Below are 18,159 nucleotides of genomic sequence, written 5' to 3'. Positions count from 1 at the left end.
TGCCACTAAAACTGCACATAACATCAATTAAATGCTCGATTCTCAACAATAATTATGCTTGTTTAAAAATGGAATGGATCAGATTATTTGGTTTACAGTAAAGCACACAAGAATCTACATAAGGAATAGGATGCCTTTGCAGATGACTTTTCAAAGGAAGCTGACTAGTATTCACATCGTATATATGGCAAACCATGAAAATTTCCATATAGCCAGTCTGTTCACCAGGACTTGAACCTGGGTTAAACTAACAATTTCCTGGTTTACTCGGTTTATTCCTGAAACCTGTGTTTACTTACTAATTTTGATTACTTAAAAAATCGAATTTAAAAAATTATATTTCAAACTAGTTGATCTTAACAGTACAAAATATGTAGAACAGTCAAACAATATGCTAAGTTTCAAACATTATGTATGATGTATTTATATATATGGCCAAAACATCTTTACATAAATCAAACCTAAAGTTATTAAAGCTACTTCAGCAACACAAATAATTCACTATTTTATTTCAATACATAATTAATTGTTATGTAAAATTAAGTTTCTGTAATAAAACTGTTGTATAAGACCCAAGAAAAATCAATTTTCATTCAATCTACACAATGTACCAATTAAATGAAAATCACATTTTCACATTCAGATTATTTATTCAACAAACAGTTTCCTTGATAATCTGAATAAAACCTAAGTTTTACACATATTCTTTATCTCCCATTAAAAATTCTACTCATTTTAAACATATCAAAACATAAGATTACTCAAAACTCTCTTTATATATCTCATTATACATAATTACAACTAGTCTCATAATAAGTATAAAACAATATATTAGAGCTATATACAATATACTATATTGTTTCATAATGTTTACTAAAATAAAATGTACTCCTACTTTATTGCAGTAGTACAATTCTGAAAAACATAAAATTTCAAATAAATATGACCACAAATCAGTACATTACTTTAGAGTTTCAATTTTGTAATATTTTCATAAACTTAAAAGCACTTATACTCTAATTCAGGGGTTCTCAACCAGTGGTACGCAAGAGAAAAATAGGTGGTATACAAAAAAGCAAAGAATTTTAAGTACTAAATTTAAAAATTAAAACCTCAACATCCTGATTGAGTTTCTTTCTCTAACACTTGTAAATTTATGCGATCTGAGCTTTGTTCAAGAGTGGTAGTGGTAGTAGTACTTTGTGGTGATGGTACTTTAAAGGTTTTAAATTTTTGTTTAGATGGTACAAGTTAGTCAAAAGGTTGAGAACCACTGCTCTAATTTATTAATCACTGCAAATATTTGTGCAATAAAGATGTATTCTGGCATCTTCAATATGTGGAATAATTTTTACAGATCAATTTTTTTTTTGCCATCTATAAAATTGGTCAGTCATATCACATTAAAAAAAGTCATATCATGTCCATCTCCATTCAATCACAGATCTCCAAGACCACCAACATGATCAGCTGGTTAAATATTATTTGATAATTACAGAAAAACATTACTAAATCTACCAAAGGTAACCATCCTTGTTATCAGTAAAACAATAGGTGGAATAATTTAAATAATTAATTACATTTTGCAGTTATTAATAAATTTAATTGGTTACAATTTTACAATTATAAACTTGCAACCTAAAAAGGATTGTTATATATAATGAAACTGTATATTAATTTCCTTAATCAAAACTGCAATCCATGCCTGATCTCAAACACTAGGTTCTAAACAGCATGGATTATCCAGCAATACATCAGGTTCAACTTTCAGTTCCAAGGTTCTTCAGGTGTAAGACTAACATTTCCAAAAGCCAGATAATCCTTGCCATGACACTTTTTGAAAACCTACTAAGCTGTAATGAGCAGATTTTTCCAAAGCTGATGCAAAACAAGACAATTCCAATAGCTGGGAGAAAACAACAGAAGAAAATCATACTTTAAAGCAAAATCTTATTGTTTTAAGCACTTAATATGCTTAAATGGATTTTTCTCTTGCTCACACGTAACGGTGTAATTGCCCAAACAAAGCATACCATTTTAAATGATTTTGAATTTCTATGAAGAATACTTTTATCAAATATTCAATATAGGGTTTATTCATGTTCTTAGACTTACTGTCTACTTTTAAAAGTTTCATTGTACACACAGTGTTGTTGCTGCAGTTGTTTTAGTAAGCAGAGTTCATTCATATTAGCACAGGTTTAAAAGAAATGTAATTGTTCTAATCATGAGAAAAATCTTGCTCCATTTCACTAAATTTTGGTCTGTACTCAAAATATTATTTAATTTTCAGAAAATGAATCTTTCTTAATATAACATTTCATTGAATAATTTGTTATCAGATAGCTATGCTTCATCAACATTTTTTCCCCCAGAAGTTAAACTTTAGACAAAGTGTTTTCCTTCAATAGTATTTTCATGTGACTGATTCAAAATTAAAATGATTATCTATAGTCAAAATATGAAACACAGCTGGAATCTAAGTTCAGAAATTATTCCATAAATTGATTTTTCAATGAACCTTACGAGTTCCCTAAAGTGTCTAGAAGGCATGATTGAAGGATATTTCTGATCCTAAAATAATATTTTCATAACCATATGCAGCAGCATTAACAGTGACACATCAACTGTATTTACACAACATGCCAACCTTTACAGAATGCAGGACATCCTGAAGTAGGATCTACAAAATCTGGTTACTTTATGCTTAATCCTTCAGCATACGTACCTTTTTCTGTGACATTACCAGGTTAATTTGATCCTAATTTTTACTCTAGTTTCTCAGTAAGATACAGCATTTTAATCAAAAAATTATACTTAAAGTTGCTTTAAAAGTCAGTTTTCAAAGGAAAAAAAAAAAACTAATATTAACTTATCTCTGATTTTGCATCCCTTTTTTAACATTCATTCATTTTCTATTACTCTGAAAGATTTAAACATTTAATACATAAAATTAACAATATTTTTTTTGCAGGAAAGTGTTAAATTACAATGAAGTGAATATTTTAAGCAGTTTGTATTAGAAAATTTTGAATATAAAGGGTTTAAACTTTCATTATTGAGCATTCATATTCTGTTAGATTTATTTAATTTTATTGGCTATGCTCAAAATATTTTTTTATTCATCGAAATAACTTTTTCTTTTTTCTTTTTTTTTTTTTTTTTAATGAAGCCTTTTGATCAGATTTCTTTAGACACTCTTCGTATCGACAACAAGCTGGAGACTTTGGAAGTTTCGCCAGTCTGTCATCTGATAAATTTAGAGTCCTTTTAGAGTTAGTTCTAATACTCTGTGGTATATTAGTGTTTTCTGATCTATCAAGAAGATGCTCCTGTACTAAATCAATAGCAAGTTCTTTCAAATAGTTTCATCATGACAAATGATTAATTTCATTGTTGAATTTATAGATAATGTACCAATTGCACAGTGCAAAAATTTGTATACCATATTTTGCTGGTTTTCTCTTGATGTATTGGAGAAACTGATATCTTCTGCAAAATGGTTCTAGCTTTTCATCAACAGTAACTATATAACATGTTTCATCATAACTATTCAGGAATACATTACACTTTTTGAAAAGTATAATCTATTTTTTCAAAAACAATTCTTATTGGGGCTAATCCATCAAATTCTTTTTTCACTTCATGACTATATATGCCATTGATTTCCTCATCTGTCAAAGAATTTGCAAGAATATCTCGCAGTCTCTGCTGCTTCTGCTCATAGACAATCTGATTCATAAAGTAAAATAACAGTGGAATATTAGCACACATAGTGGGAAGTTAATACAGAAAAAACTTTAAAAGTTTCTGTTCCCAAGAATCCCTCTTGCTAGACTGCCCAATAAAGTACCAGATGTAACAGGCACCAGTTTTGAGAGGTCACAGGTTAGGGCAAGCAGCTAGAGTAGACACTATTCAGCAATGCTGTAGTATGCAATCTACTGCCTTTTGTTAATTATTTCTTAGATGGCCCTCTAAAATGCTATTTTTAAACATGAAAATAAATACAAGTCATTAAGAAAACATAAAACAAAATTATTCTGTTAATTAATTTAAAAACCTATGCAATTTTTAACTCTATTAAATTTAAATTCCTACTTATTTTTAAAAAATAAGGCAAGAAAAATTCTTGTTTTTATGAGTCGTTTAGCCATATACATTATGAATGTCATTCAGCATGGCCAAAAAATATATGAAAATAAATACAATTTTAAAAAATTAAACAAAATTTGAATGCATTCAGATATTTTTTATTTACAGACACATACATGTTTCAAGAGCATTTGGCCTAATGCCACTTCGGGGTAAAAATATTTAAAATTAGTATTTACAATTACCAATAGACAGTCTTACGCATCAGAGATAAAATAGTTTTATTCCCTACAGGGTTGCCACTGCTCACTTTGAAATCACTGAGTTTGTTAATCAAAAATTCCTACTTATAAAATATAAAATCAAACAAATTCTAGATTTCAAATTCAGGCTTCCAGATGCCTATGTTCAGCTACAGGAGGTTTTACAAAATTTGATGACTCTAGGTATTGTGTTTTTTTCACAATGTGAGAAAAATACATATGCTCATGCAGATTCTTCATTATTTAATTTCTTTAAATATAATACAGAGCAATAATACTTGATGGCAACAGTTTGAAAAGTGATTAATTACATTTAAGTGATTCAATGCAAAATGATTTTTCAAGAGTAATAGCCCTTCTGGGCTAATGACTTAACAACCAATTTTAGTGGCACTATCTAAATAAATAAATAAAAGACCATAGATCACATATCATTTCCAACTATTCTCTATGAAGAGACAAAATGGAGTAAATACTGCTAATAAAAGAATCCTTTCACAGTAAACACTGCTTTTTAACATTAAAAAAAATTCTTTGGGCAATTAATTTTTTATAAAATTTAATTCACATTTAAAAATTGATCTGCGTACTATTTTGCTCCAACTAAAATATTAAAAGTAAACTTTATAATAAAGTATGTTATTGTTTTAACACTCCACTGTAATTTTCTACATTAAATCAAATTCTATCATTAACTCTGTTTATCTCAAAAGTGGCCAGTTATTGCAAATTTATAATTATTCAAATTGCATATATATTTAAACTCAAATTTAAAAAAAATAAATCACATGGACATCTAAAGTGTTTACTGTATGCCAAAACTAGAAGCCTTACATTTTATAATTCTAATAATTTAACAAGTGTTGATTTTTAACCGAGTTATCATACTTAAATACGTATTGTAAATTAGTATGCATATTTGTAGTATATTATAAATTATACTACAAGATTCTGATTTCATAATATTCTAAAATTTATAGTAGCAAACGTTAGAACCAGAGATTACGATAAGCACAGATGTTTTTGAAACATTATTCAGTCTTCAATAAAACGTTTATAATATAAGCAATACAAACTTCATCTCGTCTAGAATTTCTTTCCTTTTAAATTAATTCTAAAGTGGAGAAATAAAAAGTAATGCTGCATTACGGAGAAATAAAATGATTCATTAGTAATTAATCTATGTACATTAATTCTATATACTACATGCTATAACAGAAATTAAATACATATTGTATTATTTACTTTCGCACCATAAATCTAATCTATAATCCAAATCCAGTAACACATTTTCCCTTTAAAACAAATGAATTTTTAAAAATACACTTTAACACAACTGTTCATCTAAAAGGAGAAAATTATAGATAATACTTGCACAAGAATGAGATCCATAGCATAACGGATGATAAATTTTAGTTAAAGCATAATAAGGTCTTTTGGGGACTGCACGTAAATATTTGGTAATACAAAAGCAGAACATAATGACTTCAGTATTCAATGTTTACAAACACGTATTGAAACTCTGATGCCATGCAGAAATTACTAATAAAACTGCGATAGATAAATCAGTGGTCGGATTGAGTACAGCTTAGAATACACGTTGTCTTCTGCTTATGTTTTTTTGAATTACAGATCACGTAAATACAAATGATAAAATTATTTTACAATTTTATATATTTTCTTTCCCATTACTAAACCGAATTTTAAAATTTTTACAACATCACTTGAAATTAACTTGACATGGCAATAAAATTAACAATTGACATGACAGTAAATTAACAATTGGCAACAAGTTGACTCTGATAGATATGTAGTGGTAAACATAAGATTGTTTAAGAAATTGTAAATTGACGAAAATATATATTGGTACTAATTGTCTTTTAAAGTTGAATATTAAAAGTATTTAAGATGCGACGGCGTGTTGGTGGTGTAGGAGCTATACAAAAACATCAGTTAGCTCAGACACGCTTTAAAGATAAAGGATCGGAAATAGCTGATGATCAGTTGCAGCAAATGACAAAACAAATGGAAACTTTCAGAACAAATTTACAAGAATTTGCTGGAAAATATAAAAACAAGATAAAGAAAAATCCACAATTTAGACAACAATTTCAAGAAATGTGTGCAGCTGCAGGTGTAGATCCTTTAGCATCCAGCAAAGGCTTCTGGGCGAATATGTTGGGAGTTGGTGATTTTTACTATGAACTTGGAGTTCAGATTATTGAAGTTTGCTTGGCCACACGTCACCGAAACGGAGGGTTATTAAATTTAGAAGAATTGCGTCAACTTCTGATTAAATCCAGAGGTGGTATTCAAAAGCAAGAAGATATTGGATATGACGACGTACTTCGTGCTATAGATAAATTAAAAATTCTTGGTGAAGGGTTTCGAACAATTACATGTGGATCAGTGAAAGATCATATTGTGCAATCTGTTCCTGCAGAGCTAAGTGTCGATCACACTAAAATCATACAAAAGGCTGGTACAACTGGACATGTTACTCTCTCTGCTTTAATTCAAGATTTTGCTTGGGAACAGTTGCGTGCTGAAGCTGCTCTTACCGATTTAATTAAAGAAGGTTTGGTGTGGATAGATGACCAGTTTGAAGGTGAACCATCCTATTGGTTTCCTGGGTTACAAAAATTTTAAATTTACTGTCTAATGTTTCCAATTCCTTTGCCAGTAATATTTGTGCTAAATAGATGAATTTTTATCTTTTGGCTCGAAAACGAGTATACAAAAAAAAAAAAAAAAAAGGTGTAGCATTCTGTTCCCTCATTAATGTCATGTACACTGCTGTTTGCAAAGTTTTGAGGAAAAATACTTTTTTTATTATTGTACCTACATATGCTCTTTATTTCATGTTTATATTTATTAAAATTTTATAAATGCCATATTCAAATAAAAACAGAGCTAAGTATAATAATGTAATGTAAAATTTATTATATATTGTAAAGAAGTGTGTTGAATAAAAGACTAACAAATGACTAACATGTTGAATAACATTCTTAACCTTCTTTCATAGCTTTATATGGAATTCCATATAAATTCTTCCATATGCGTATATGAACTCATTTTAAGACACAATAATATGCCGAACAAATATTAATTCAGAAATCAAACAACAAAACTCAGCGTTGTATTTTCACAGGACTAGTTTCGATGGTTTTACCGAACCACCATCCTCAGCTGCAAAAGCACAAATGAACCAAAATCATTTGTGCTTTTGCAGCTGAGGATGGTTTGTCTTCTGAATTAGTATGAACTCATTTATTATATGTTCATGATAGAACTAACTTCAACAAATTTATAAGAGATCTTTTTTAGCTAATCTTTGGAATATGGTAACAGGTAGTTTGGCGACATTTTGCTAAGGCAATAAAGGTTATTAGCTAGGACTTTAGCAGTGTACACGGATAAAGTCAAAAGAGTGTGCGGAATGCCATTTTTGGGCAATTCTGGGATGTTTTTTTAAGTGAAAATAGGTCGATGTGTACATGGTTACAGTGTATGTGCAATTCTTAGAAACGCTGCAAGCACAGAGTCGTAGCTAGGATTTTTGGTGCCCAGGGACAACTGAAGATTTTGCGCCCCCTACTGCTTGCCAAGGATGGAAAACATTTAATTCTAAAATGTCGTAACATCAGTTTGGTGCCCCTTGGATTCTGCGCCCGGGGACAGATGCCCCCTCTAGCTATGCCCCAGGGGAAGCAGTTTGCGATTCTGCATTCACACCTAATCTTCATCATGATTAAGCACTTTTGGTCCATAAAAGTTCTAGCATAAGTGTAATTCGGATAGCGGATTGTTGGGGAAAAAATGTTGAGTAGAAAACAAAAACAAAAAAAAAAAAAAAAGGCCTTTACTTCGTGAAAAAAAAAAATGGCATCCAAACAAAAACTAACAGGTTGCTGTAGCAGGGTTGATTGCCAAATTTTCTCCAAAAAATTGCCAAGTTACCATAATTCAAAGATTAACCCTTTTTTCAAGTAATTTTGTTATAATTTATAATTTGTATCTAAATTAAAATAATTCATTGTAGAGTGAATGACTGTATTGTTAATTGCATTAATTTACTAATATTTTGTCACTAATTGATCGCTTTCTGATTTTACATTCCCCCAGCTTGGCGAATAAATACGCACCGGCAGCAACTTATCCGCTGCGGAAAAAATCCATCAGATTTATTATTCATTTCACTTTCTCTCACTGAAAGCATTGTCTTAGTTAAACAGAATACTCAAATCTTAAATTAGGATAAGCATTTTAGACTCATCAGATATATTATTTGACATCTCTCTTACACAGTCATAATGTATGAAATGTATTCCAAAATAAATGTCTTGTACTTATCCATCAGCTAGACAAGAAAGGATTTTGTGGTGCTTAAGAGCAGTAAGTGTGATAAATAGGCAAATATTATACCATGTTTAGCTGAGTAACTGAAGCATCATATTTGGTTAGTAGTTGAATCTGTGAAACTCCATTTATGATTGACTTTAAAGCTCTCAAACTGTTTCTAACTTCATATGCAAATTTCTGAGGCTCTGATTGTATTCTGAATCTTAAATATTTAGTTATTTGAGGAAAACAAAGCATTAGTTTCTCGAAAAATAGCAAATAGCCATTGCTGCAGAGAAATATCTCCTCAGTTTTCAAATTTAGTAAATAAGTTTTCATATCCTTTGATAATCAAATTTGAACCATTATTGTTATTTCTTTAATGATGCAACCCCAAATTTCATGCAAACAATTATTCAGTAACTCTTTGCTAAAGCAACTACCACATAAGCCTTCATTGAGTATCTGAAATTTTTCATAACCTTTGTGTGTTAAAGATAGGGCAATTTGAAAATTTTGACAAATAATGACCACTTTAAGAAGAAAATACCAGTTATTCCAATCTAGTACAGCATAATTTGATGTATTAAGTTTATTTGTATTATTAATGTTTATCCTAAGTCTACTGCCTAATGTATACTGCCATTCACTAGTAAAGAGCAATACGAGTTCATAAATCTTTTATGCCCAACTAATAGGGAAGTGCTAAATGTCTTTTAAATTTAATTGTGTTTATTTGCATAAATATTTGTTGAATTCCATTTACAGTTATAATATGTATGGTATGTCTTTGATTCTTTGGCATATTGTTGAGCTGCCAATGAAATACATATCGGATTATTATCATTTACTTAAAGAGAAAAATGTGCATTTCTCATCTTCAAGTCCTCATCATTTATTTTATTGTCATTTATAAGAGAGTTTAATTTTTATTTTAAAATTATATTAACTTATAGCAGAAAATATATTTAAATTCTTAATAGGTGTAGTCATAAATAATTTTCCAATCTTCCCCCCCCCCAGTACAAATTAAAAAAGGAAATTTTATCTTTTTAATGTATTTTTGTAACATTTAAGAAAGGAACTCTTATATGTTAATTAATCTTATAAATCCTACAATTTGAGATTGCCTGTGAAATATGGTATATCACTCGCATATGTATTTAAGTAAAAATATTTAAATACCGCAATCTGTTGGGTCATCCAAAAAATTTTCTGGATTTTAATGCGAAATACAAATGAAACAGTGTAAAAAAAAAAAAAAAAAAAGAAGAAGAAGAAGAAATAAGGAAATTTTATTGAATGACATAAGCACGATTTTATTCCATGACATTGCCATCTCTCTAGCAGGTGGAAAATTACTTTTCAAAAAAAGTCATTAGGTTTATTTGTTATAAAGTATTGTTTGATAGTCTGAAGAAGTAAACTCAAGGCCATTCAGAGAATTTTGAAGTGACCAAAGAGATAGATAACCAGAGGACAAGAACTGATAAGTACGGAGACCGATATAAAAAATCTCAACCATAATGTTAGACAAATAGTTTTTCTGTAACATTCGTCGAAATGTGGGGCTGAGCATGGTCATGACGGGACACAACACCTCAGTGTTTTGTCAGCTCTGATTTCTGCTTTCAAAAGTGACACTTGAGAACAGTATTTTTCCAGATTTATTGTCTGATTTGATGGCAGCAATTTACAGTTCCTTTGTAATCCCATTATATATACAAAACATTACTTTTGGGGATGCAGACCCCTTCTTGATTGTTACTAAAGAAGGTTCTTTTAGGTTTTGGCAAAAATTTGATCCTATGATCTTGTAATGTTATTGTATAGTATCTACTTCTCATACCCAGTAATGAAAAGGGAGCTTGTTTATTTCCTTTCAGCAAAGAATAGCATGCTGAAACTCTTAGAACATGTGCAACTGGTGCAGGGCTGCACCAGGCAACAGAATTTAGGGAACACAAAATTTTTAGAACTTAGGAAGGAATCAGGCAGCAAAAAGTCTAGAATTTGCCCTTGGCCTACATACATAGTTTCATTAAAATTATTATATACTTTATTTTTTAGAATATTTAATCTCTTTGATAGTTCAGAAACTATAGACATGGATTTTCACAATAGCTTCTTTTAATAGATCTTTCTTACAGAGCATAGTCATCCGGAGCAGGTTATTATCGAGGCTGAACTTAAAAGATCAGTTTTGACCTGTGTCATGAAAAACAATGCTTTGTCTATATGCAGCACAAACTGTATGAGCAATCGTGACTAGCATTTTTTCCTTTTTTAAAATAAAAGAGCATAATATAACAAAAATGAACTTTTAAATTCTTTCCTAATGCTGCACCAAAAAAAAAAAAAAAAAAAAAAAAAAAAAAAAAAAATGTCACAGCATCTGGTAGAATTATGTAACATGCACAGAAAAGACTGTTTTTATACATCTGCTTTGATCAAGGTCACTCCTTATCAGCAGTAACAAAATAATTAGAAGAAAGTATATTGCGATCTGAAAAAAAAATAGAAGTTTTCAGATGATCCAATATTACTTTTAATTTTTCTAACTGTTCTTACTGTAGTAGAGCAACCTGCCAGTATTTGGGGAAAGAAAAAATTTCAACAAATAACAGGAGTAACTCATGTGTTCCTCTGGACCAGAGTCAGTGCAACCCATATTGCCCCGTCGGGCAGCAGAATTAACGCTGGGTGGGAAAAAGCATGGTGCTGATTCTAATGTCACAAACAAACATAATTTTAAAAAATACATTAATGTATTAAACAAAGCATTTTAATATTTCCAAAGCTGAGAATGCTTCAATTATCTCGTAGTACTTCTTCAAAGCAGCTAAAGGTAGAACGTACCATGAGTTAATTTAGAAGTCAAACAACAAAAATCAGCATTATATTTTCACAAATTTCACTGTGAAAATTTGAAAATATAATGCTGATTTTTGTTGTTTAACTTCTAAATTAATATTTGTTGGGTGTGTTGTTGTATCTTAGTCTTGTACCATGAGTTATTTCAGATAGATAATCTTAAAAAAAAAAAAAAAAAAAGCATAATTTTCTTTTCCTTTCTATTAACTACTCATTTATGTTGCGCTCGGCAGCGTGACTAATTTTCTAACAAACAAATATCAAAAGATAGAACTGCAGATTTATCTCATTATTTAGAGAAATCTCTGTATGAGTAGTTACTTTTTAATGCCAAAACCGACTTGATGTATATGCGGATCTCGTACTGAAGCTTACCAGCATACATCCAAACACAGAATAGCTATGTAAGAATTTGAAGGCTCGTCCATGTCATTAAAATTAGTATTTGAGTTTAATTTTTAGTTAATAAGATATATATTATCTTTTATTTAATGAGATATATATCATTCATCTAATTTTTAGTTAATAAGATCAAATTTATCCAAACTCATAGCTTTATATTATTGGAAACCAATATAACTTTTCTCCAATTGATTTAGTACCAGTATAAAATTAAATGAATTTTAATTTAGTATATTTTTTAAATATAAACATACTGTTAGTAACCTTATACTAAAAAATTTACTTTCAGAGGGGGCAAGAGTAAGGTGGTCTGCAGATAACTTTAATTTATAAAAGTGGTCCCCACTTTTTTAAAGTTTGAGTAACTCTGGCTTATATTATATGATATGATAATTCATACTATATGTATAAGTTTTAAATTATGAAACTTACTTGCAGAATATTACTGATCCAAATTCTGACTATCATCAGAAAATGAAATGTTTAATAAGTATATAAAATTGAACTTTATCAAAAGAACAACCAAACTGACAATTTGCAAATGTTTAAATAGACCTCTTTTAACGTACAGAACTGGAACCTAGTCACAGACTGAAAAGGATAAAGAAATACTTGCAGTCTTTGAGAGAAAGATTTTAAGAATCATTGTTGCAGGTATTCAAATTGAATGGCATCTGGAGAAGAATCAACGCAGAATTCTATAGGACTCACGGGAGTCATAAATTTTATCAGCACTCAAAGATAAAGATAGGTTGGTCACGTAATCATAATGCCTGGAAATAAAACTACCAAAAACTATTCAGGTACAAGCCAATAGACACTCCAAAGAAGGGGAGACCAAAATTCAGATGGCTAGATTATGTGACTGGAGAGAGATTTGCTTAAGTTAAAGGTAATTAATTAGAAGATTTAAGGCCAAGAGTGAAATGAAATTCTAAAGAAGGACAGGCCCCATTATGGGCTATCGAGTCAGTGAAGAAGAAGAAAATGAAATGCCATAAGGCTATGTATTTAACTTCTAAAGTGCTCAGAGGCTGTGTGCATACAGGCAGTAAGGTTTTTCGAATATGGCAAAGGATACGAAGGCTATATGCATGAGGAAAGGATGCTTTCGTAGAGGACTTTTTAAGAACCTGCTCGTATTCATGTTACACATGGGCAAAACTGCGGAAACCAACCAATACATCCAGCTGATTCACATGGATTTGAACCTGCATTCGGCGATCTTAACCACTGAGACACTTGCGACATGCCTACAGAAGCATGCCTCTGCTGAGAGTTTTGTGAGAGGTAAATGTCTTATATATATGCTACATACGACAGAAATCTCATTTAACTACCCCTTCCGATAGTCAGAAAAAAAATGCAGGACAAACTAACAGTGTTCCACCATTTTTAACTTTTGCTATTATTGGATCCAAATTAACATTAGTCTTATTTAAATTTAGATATAAACCAACTTAGATTTATGTCTTTTAATAGAAACATTTTGAATTTTGAAAAAGACATGAGATCTGTCTTCTTTATGGAGCAAACATATTCTGCTTTTACCTTAGAGAAGCAGATTAGTTTTTACTCTTTGGAGAAGGTGCCGTCTCCCAATATGCTTCTTTTCAAAGTATACAAATATTTTTCTGTAAATTCAGCGTCAATCTCTTAGGTTTATTTTTTAGTTTCATAAATTTGATATTTGCATGTTTTTCTTACGCATATTACTTTAGCCTATTAAAGACAAGTGAAATAATACTTTAATTCCATCTGCTAGTTCATGCAAATTTATCTATATACATAAAGAAGAAAGTCTGTGTGTTTGTTTGTTCGCTAACAACTCTCTCACTACTACAGCTATCGTCACCAAACTTTCTACAATTCTTTTCTAGTTCCTGGAAAAGGTCGACGTCCATTCCCTCCTCCCAAATAGCTAAAATCAGGTATAGTGATTAAAAATTCTAAAACGCTAATTTTCGCCCTAATTTTTCTGAGTGGTAACAGTGATATATCAGCAACATTGGCTGCATGCTATTGTTGCAGATAAATTGAGAGAGAATTAGTTTATTTTACTATCGAAATTTTTATGTGGGTTCCCTATCGCTCAAAATAATTCATTTTGATGAAAATAATGATGTATTTGTTTTTATTTTTGCTGACCCAAGTGGCAATTCCATATGTCATATGGGTATATATACCATATAATTCTATCCTTATGTAGTCAGGTGTGATAAATGTATTGAATATTACTTTGTTTCTTTGGCATTTTTTATGCATTACAATGACGCATCATATTCCATATGACATGTATATGTTATTACATGAATTTTCAAATGATGTCATGAGTAAAATAATACATTTCTCTCAATCTAACTTAACGGCATCAGGTACTCCGCTAGTAATAATATAAGCCTAAACGTTTTAAGAATCTGCTTAATTTGGTGTTTGTCTTCCATGGGTTGTCAAAAAGATGTTCTCATATATATATAAAGTCCTTTTAATTCATTTAAGTTACACGATTGAGTCATTGTAGTTTGGGTCTTACTACTATGAGCAGAGGAATGTAACCATTGTAGCCGCACTTTGGGTGACAAAATTTTGGAAGTTAAGGCACCGGCGGGCAAAGTCTAGCAACAGTCCTGGTTTTAAAAAACCCACATTGCAACAAATATATATATATATATATATATATATATATTTAATGTGTTTCGAATCCTCTGAAAAGGCCTCCAGAAGGGTAGAACTTAAACTGTCCCAGAGCCCTGAGCTGGGCTCCACTGGTGGAAATTGCGAGGAACCCGGCATAATTACTTCTCAGTTTTTGAGATAAATCACAATTTTAGCCGGAGCGGATAGAGAGCTCTAAATAAAAGGGCTCCGGCACTTCTTTTCTGTAATATAGTCACAATTTCAGCACATAAATTTTATTTTAATAATAAATATGCCTTGAAAATCAATTCTAACTTCTGAATGCAAGCCTGCCTTTCCCTCGGATATAAACCTTGGACAGAGGTTGAGACTTTTAACGAAGAAAGGTCCTACCCCACATATGTCCAAAGGCTTATTTTCCAGTAAAAGCAATGAATTTATGACAGCAGATTAATTGTTTGTTTGGGAGATGCTTAAAAGGGATACCCCTGGTCATGCACTTGCCATGCTAGTGACTTCATATTGCAGAACTCCTGTAAAGAACGCTCCTGAACTCTCTACTAGAAAGATCTAAGATGCTCTCGACTAGAGATCACACTACGAGGACTATAACTCATTTTTAATTCATATTTTAAAGAACTGTGAATGGCAACGACTTAACTGAGAATTACGCATGCGTAAAGAGATGAGATTTCTGGTCAGACGCCTGTCAGACAGGAGTTCGGGAAGCTCCGCCAGCGAGCTGAGGTGTGGAGACTTTGTTCGTCCAGTGATGACGAGTGCCATCTTCGTTAACGTCTCTGATCGTGTCACCAACTCGGATATCTACTATAGTTTTCTAAATGTATTAATTAAATGTTGTATCTGCGTTATGTTGTGTGAATAAAAGTAATGGATCACCACTACCAGTGTTGATACTGAAGCATCCACGACGTCGCAGACGAAAGAAATAAAAATTGGAGGTTCCACCGAGATCTGTGTGACAAGAGACCAGGTATGTGTTCTCCACAATATTCATTTCCATGCCTGAAGTGTATAATGTAATTATTTATTACTTATTCGAGAAAGTAATTCCCAAAGCAGAAGTAGCACATCAGTGCATACGTGTGTGTGTGTGTGTGTGTGATTATGGCAAAGCCTCGAGGGCTATCTGCCTAAAGGGAGGGATGCCTTTCGTGGAGGACTTTCTAAGGGAAACTGGCTTCAGTGCATACGAGTTTAAGCAATGTGTTTGGTTTACTGTCTGTCTATGGTAAGAACAGCTCTCGCCAGTTTGTCTGCAGCTGTCTGTTGCCGTAGAAACGAGCCCTAACCCATTTTTCATAGGGGTGTCTTGAAGACTCACTTCTGAGTTTGCCACCTTGGCGCATTTAAAAATGATTTGGCGATATTCACATTTTGTTTTAGTTTCAAGTAAAATTATCATTGACCCTTTGCGTCGACCCCGACATCCAATTTCCGAAAATGAAAATTCGATGGCGTAGATAAAGCTTTTGCAGTCAAGAAACGGTCTTTGATTTTGCCGTGTGAGGTAAGTCGCTGAATTTGCCATCCCTCTAGATGTACAATGAGTAAAAATAAATTTGTAGGGAAATAAATTTAAAAATCCGTGTTTATTTTTGAAGAAAAATTTTAATTTTGACATTTAAAAAAATCATGCTATTATTTTGCTTCTTTTTTGTTTATTTGTTTGCTTGCAAAATCATAGATGACATCTTAGAAATCTACTTGATTGCACCATTCTCTGTAATATAGTATAGACGCACTTCATAAATATAAAATAAATTTAATTTTTATAGTTCTCCCCTCTAGCTGATCTACCGTGAACATTCAAAGCAATTTCTTCAGTCTTTAAATGACGTTCTGCTATGTTTTTATTTCAAAATTTTCTGTTAATTTATTGCTTGTGCTTTAATAATGACTAAAAATTTCATCATTAAATGTATATGGAATCATCTTGAAAGTAAAAGCGTTTTTTTACGTACCCATGCTCTCAATAAATACTTTTTGCGAACATTTCTTCTTTTCCCATACCTTTAAACTAACCCAAAAGCTGGTTAATTTAATGGCGGAAGGAAGCGAAGGTGAATTAAAATCAAAACTGCTTTTTCCTTAACTACCAGTGGTTTGGGTTGGTTTATATGATTACGGAAAGCCCCCAGGGCTAAATGCCTAAGAGAAGGGATGCCTTCATGGAGGACTTGCTAAGGGAAACTGGCTGTGCGCCCAAAACCGTATCATGTTGACAACATTTCTTAAAAGCTAAATTGCTGTCAATCCATGTTTCATCGATGTAAACGATGTGGCGTTCACTTGCTCTGAGTTTTCTCATTTCGCGTAAATAATTGTTCCTCCAAAATACAATGTGAGGTCTTTCGATAAGAATTTTTTTTTTTTTTCCTACGCATTCCAACGAAAATTCATTGAACACAAAACTTTGCACAAAGAGTCTTTTTGCCACGGGAAGTCTATTTTTTGCCTCAAGACAGGCAGTAATTTCTGCACAAATGGCACTTTCTTTTCTTTGATGTAAAAGTCTTGTATTGTCTGCCATAGAACGCATTTGTCAAAATCGTCAATTTCACACTTATGATTAGCAGGGCTTTTACATTTCTTTCCAAGTGTATTCAGAAGTTTATTTTCACCCATTGTTGATACTTCGCTCTTCAAAACTTAAGGAAGAGGAACTACTAAAGAGTTCGCCGAAGCTTCAGAAGCGTAAAATTCTGCGACATTATACACGATTTGACGTGACTGAGACTTTAAAGGTTGACCTTTCTTAAACTGGAAGGGCATTTTAAAAAATTGGCGATTAACAAAGCACTACGAAAATCAAGCTAAATAGAAGCGAATTTGAGCAAATGCTAGCACAAAAGATATAACAACGAGAATAAAAATAGCTAATAGTAATAATACAAGGCTTAAGAAAAGATGCGTGCAGCTGGAATGAAGCCGAGAAGACGAATGATAAATTTCCCTTAAGCCAACAGTCGCCAAAAACAAAATAACAATAAAGCAACCCTTGGTTCGTCCCTATTTGAAATATACTAGCCCTGTTGCTATAGTGAGCGCCACTCGCCAGACACCGTGGCGGGAGCTGTTCTTACCGTAGACAGACAGTATATATCTAACAAGATATTTTCCTTTTGTGGTATATTCGGGAAAACATTTTCCCATTAACACATAGCACATCAGTGCATTTTATAGCACGTCAGTGCATAAGTATTTTAAAACAATCAAAGTGTTGCATTTATATATCTAACGAGATATTTTTCTTTTGTATGATAATGGCAAAAATCCATTCCCGTAAATAAACAGCACATCAGTGTATTTATGTTTAACGTTTCGTTATAAATTGGTGTGATAGAATCTGAACTATTTATTTTGTGTATATGTGAAAGCACATCAGTGCAATATTGCAATTTTCATTTCTAAGTAATTAGAAGAAAATTTATGTTAAATTCTTGTGAAAGAAATAAGTTGTTGAATATATTAAAAACTTGTTACTTTTGTTTTCTCATGAAAGCACACCAGTGCTGTATTTTAA

At 31.6% G+C, this 18,159-nt stretch overlaps 2 protein-coding genes across 2 annotated transcripts in view; one reads left to right on the top strand and one right to left on the bottom strand.

Moving 5' to 3' along the window:
- LOC118190118 (valine--tRNA ligase-like) overlaps nucleotides 1-5,887 on the bottom strand; it is a 118,431-nt gene extending 112,544 nt beyond the window's left edge. The window contains exon 1 of the mRNA XM_085822020.1: nucleotides 5,734-5,887. Coding sequence (XP_085678146.1) covers nucleotides 5,734-5,838 — 105 coding nt within the window. The 5' untranslated portion in view covers nucleotides 5,839-5,887. The remainder of the gene's footprint in view (nucleotides 1-5,733) is intronic.
- A 258-nt stretch (nucleotides 5,888-6,145) lies between these two features.
- Nucleotides 6,146-7,349, top strand: lsn (vacuolar-sorting protein SNF8). The gene has a single exon (XM_035360809.2). The coding sequence runs from the start codon at nucleotides 6,267-6,269 to the stop codon at nucleotides 7,005-7,007; it is 741 nt and encodes a 246-aa protein (XP_035216700.1). The 5' UTR covers nucleotides 6,146-6,266; the 3' UTR covers nucleotides 7,008-7,349.
- Nucleotides 7,350-18,159: the final 10,810 nt, after the last annotated feature.

This window comes from Stegodyphus dumicola, chromosome 8 (genome assembly GCF_044657685.1).
Source record: "Stegodyphus dumicola isolate Sdum_Otavi_A_Nest chromosome 8, ASM4465768v1".
Classification (NCBI taxonomy): Eukaryota; Metazoa; Arthropoda; class Arachnida; order Araneae; family Eresidae; genus Stegodyphus; species Stegodyphus dumicola.
This window is presented reverse-complemented; position numbering and strand designations above follow the sequence as displayed.

Excerpts from the sequence above, each read along its gene's own strand:
- lsn (XM_035360809.2), top strand. The coding sequence starts at position 6,267 with ATGCGACGGCGTGTTGGTGGTGTAGGAGCTATACAAAAACATCAGTTA.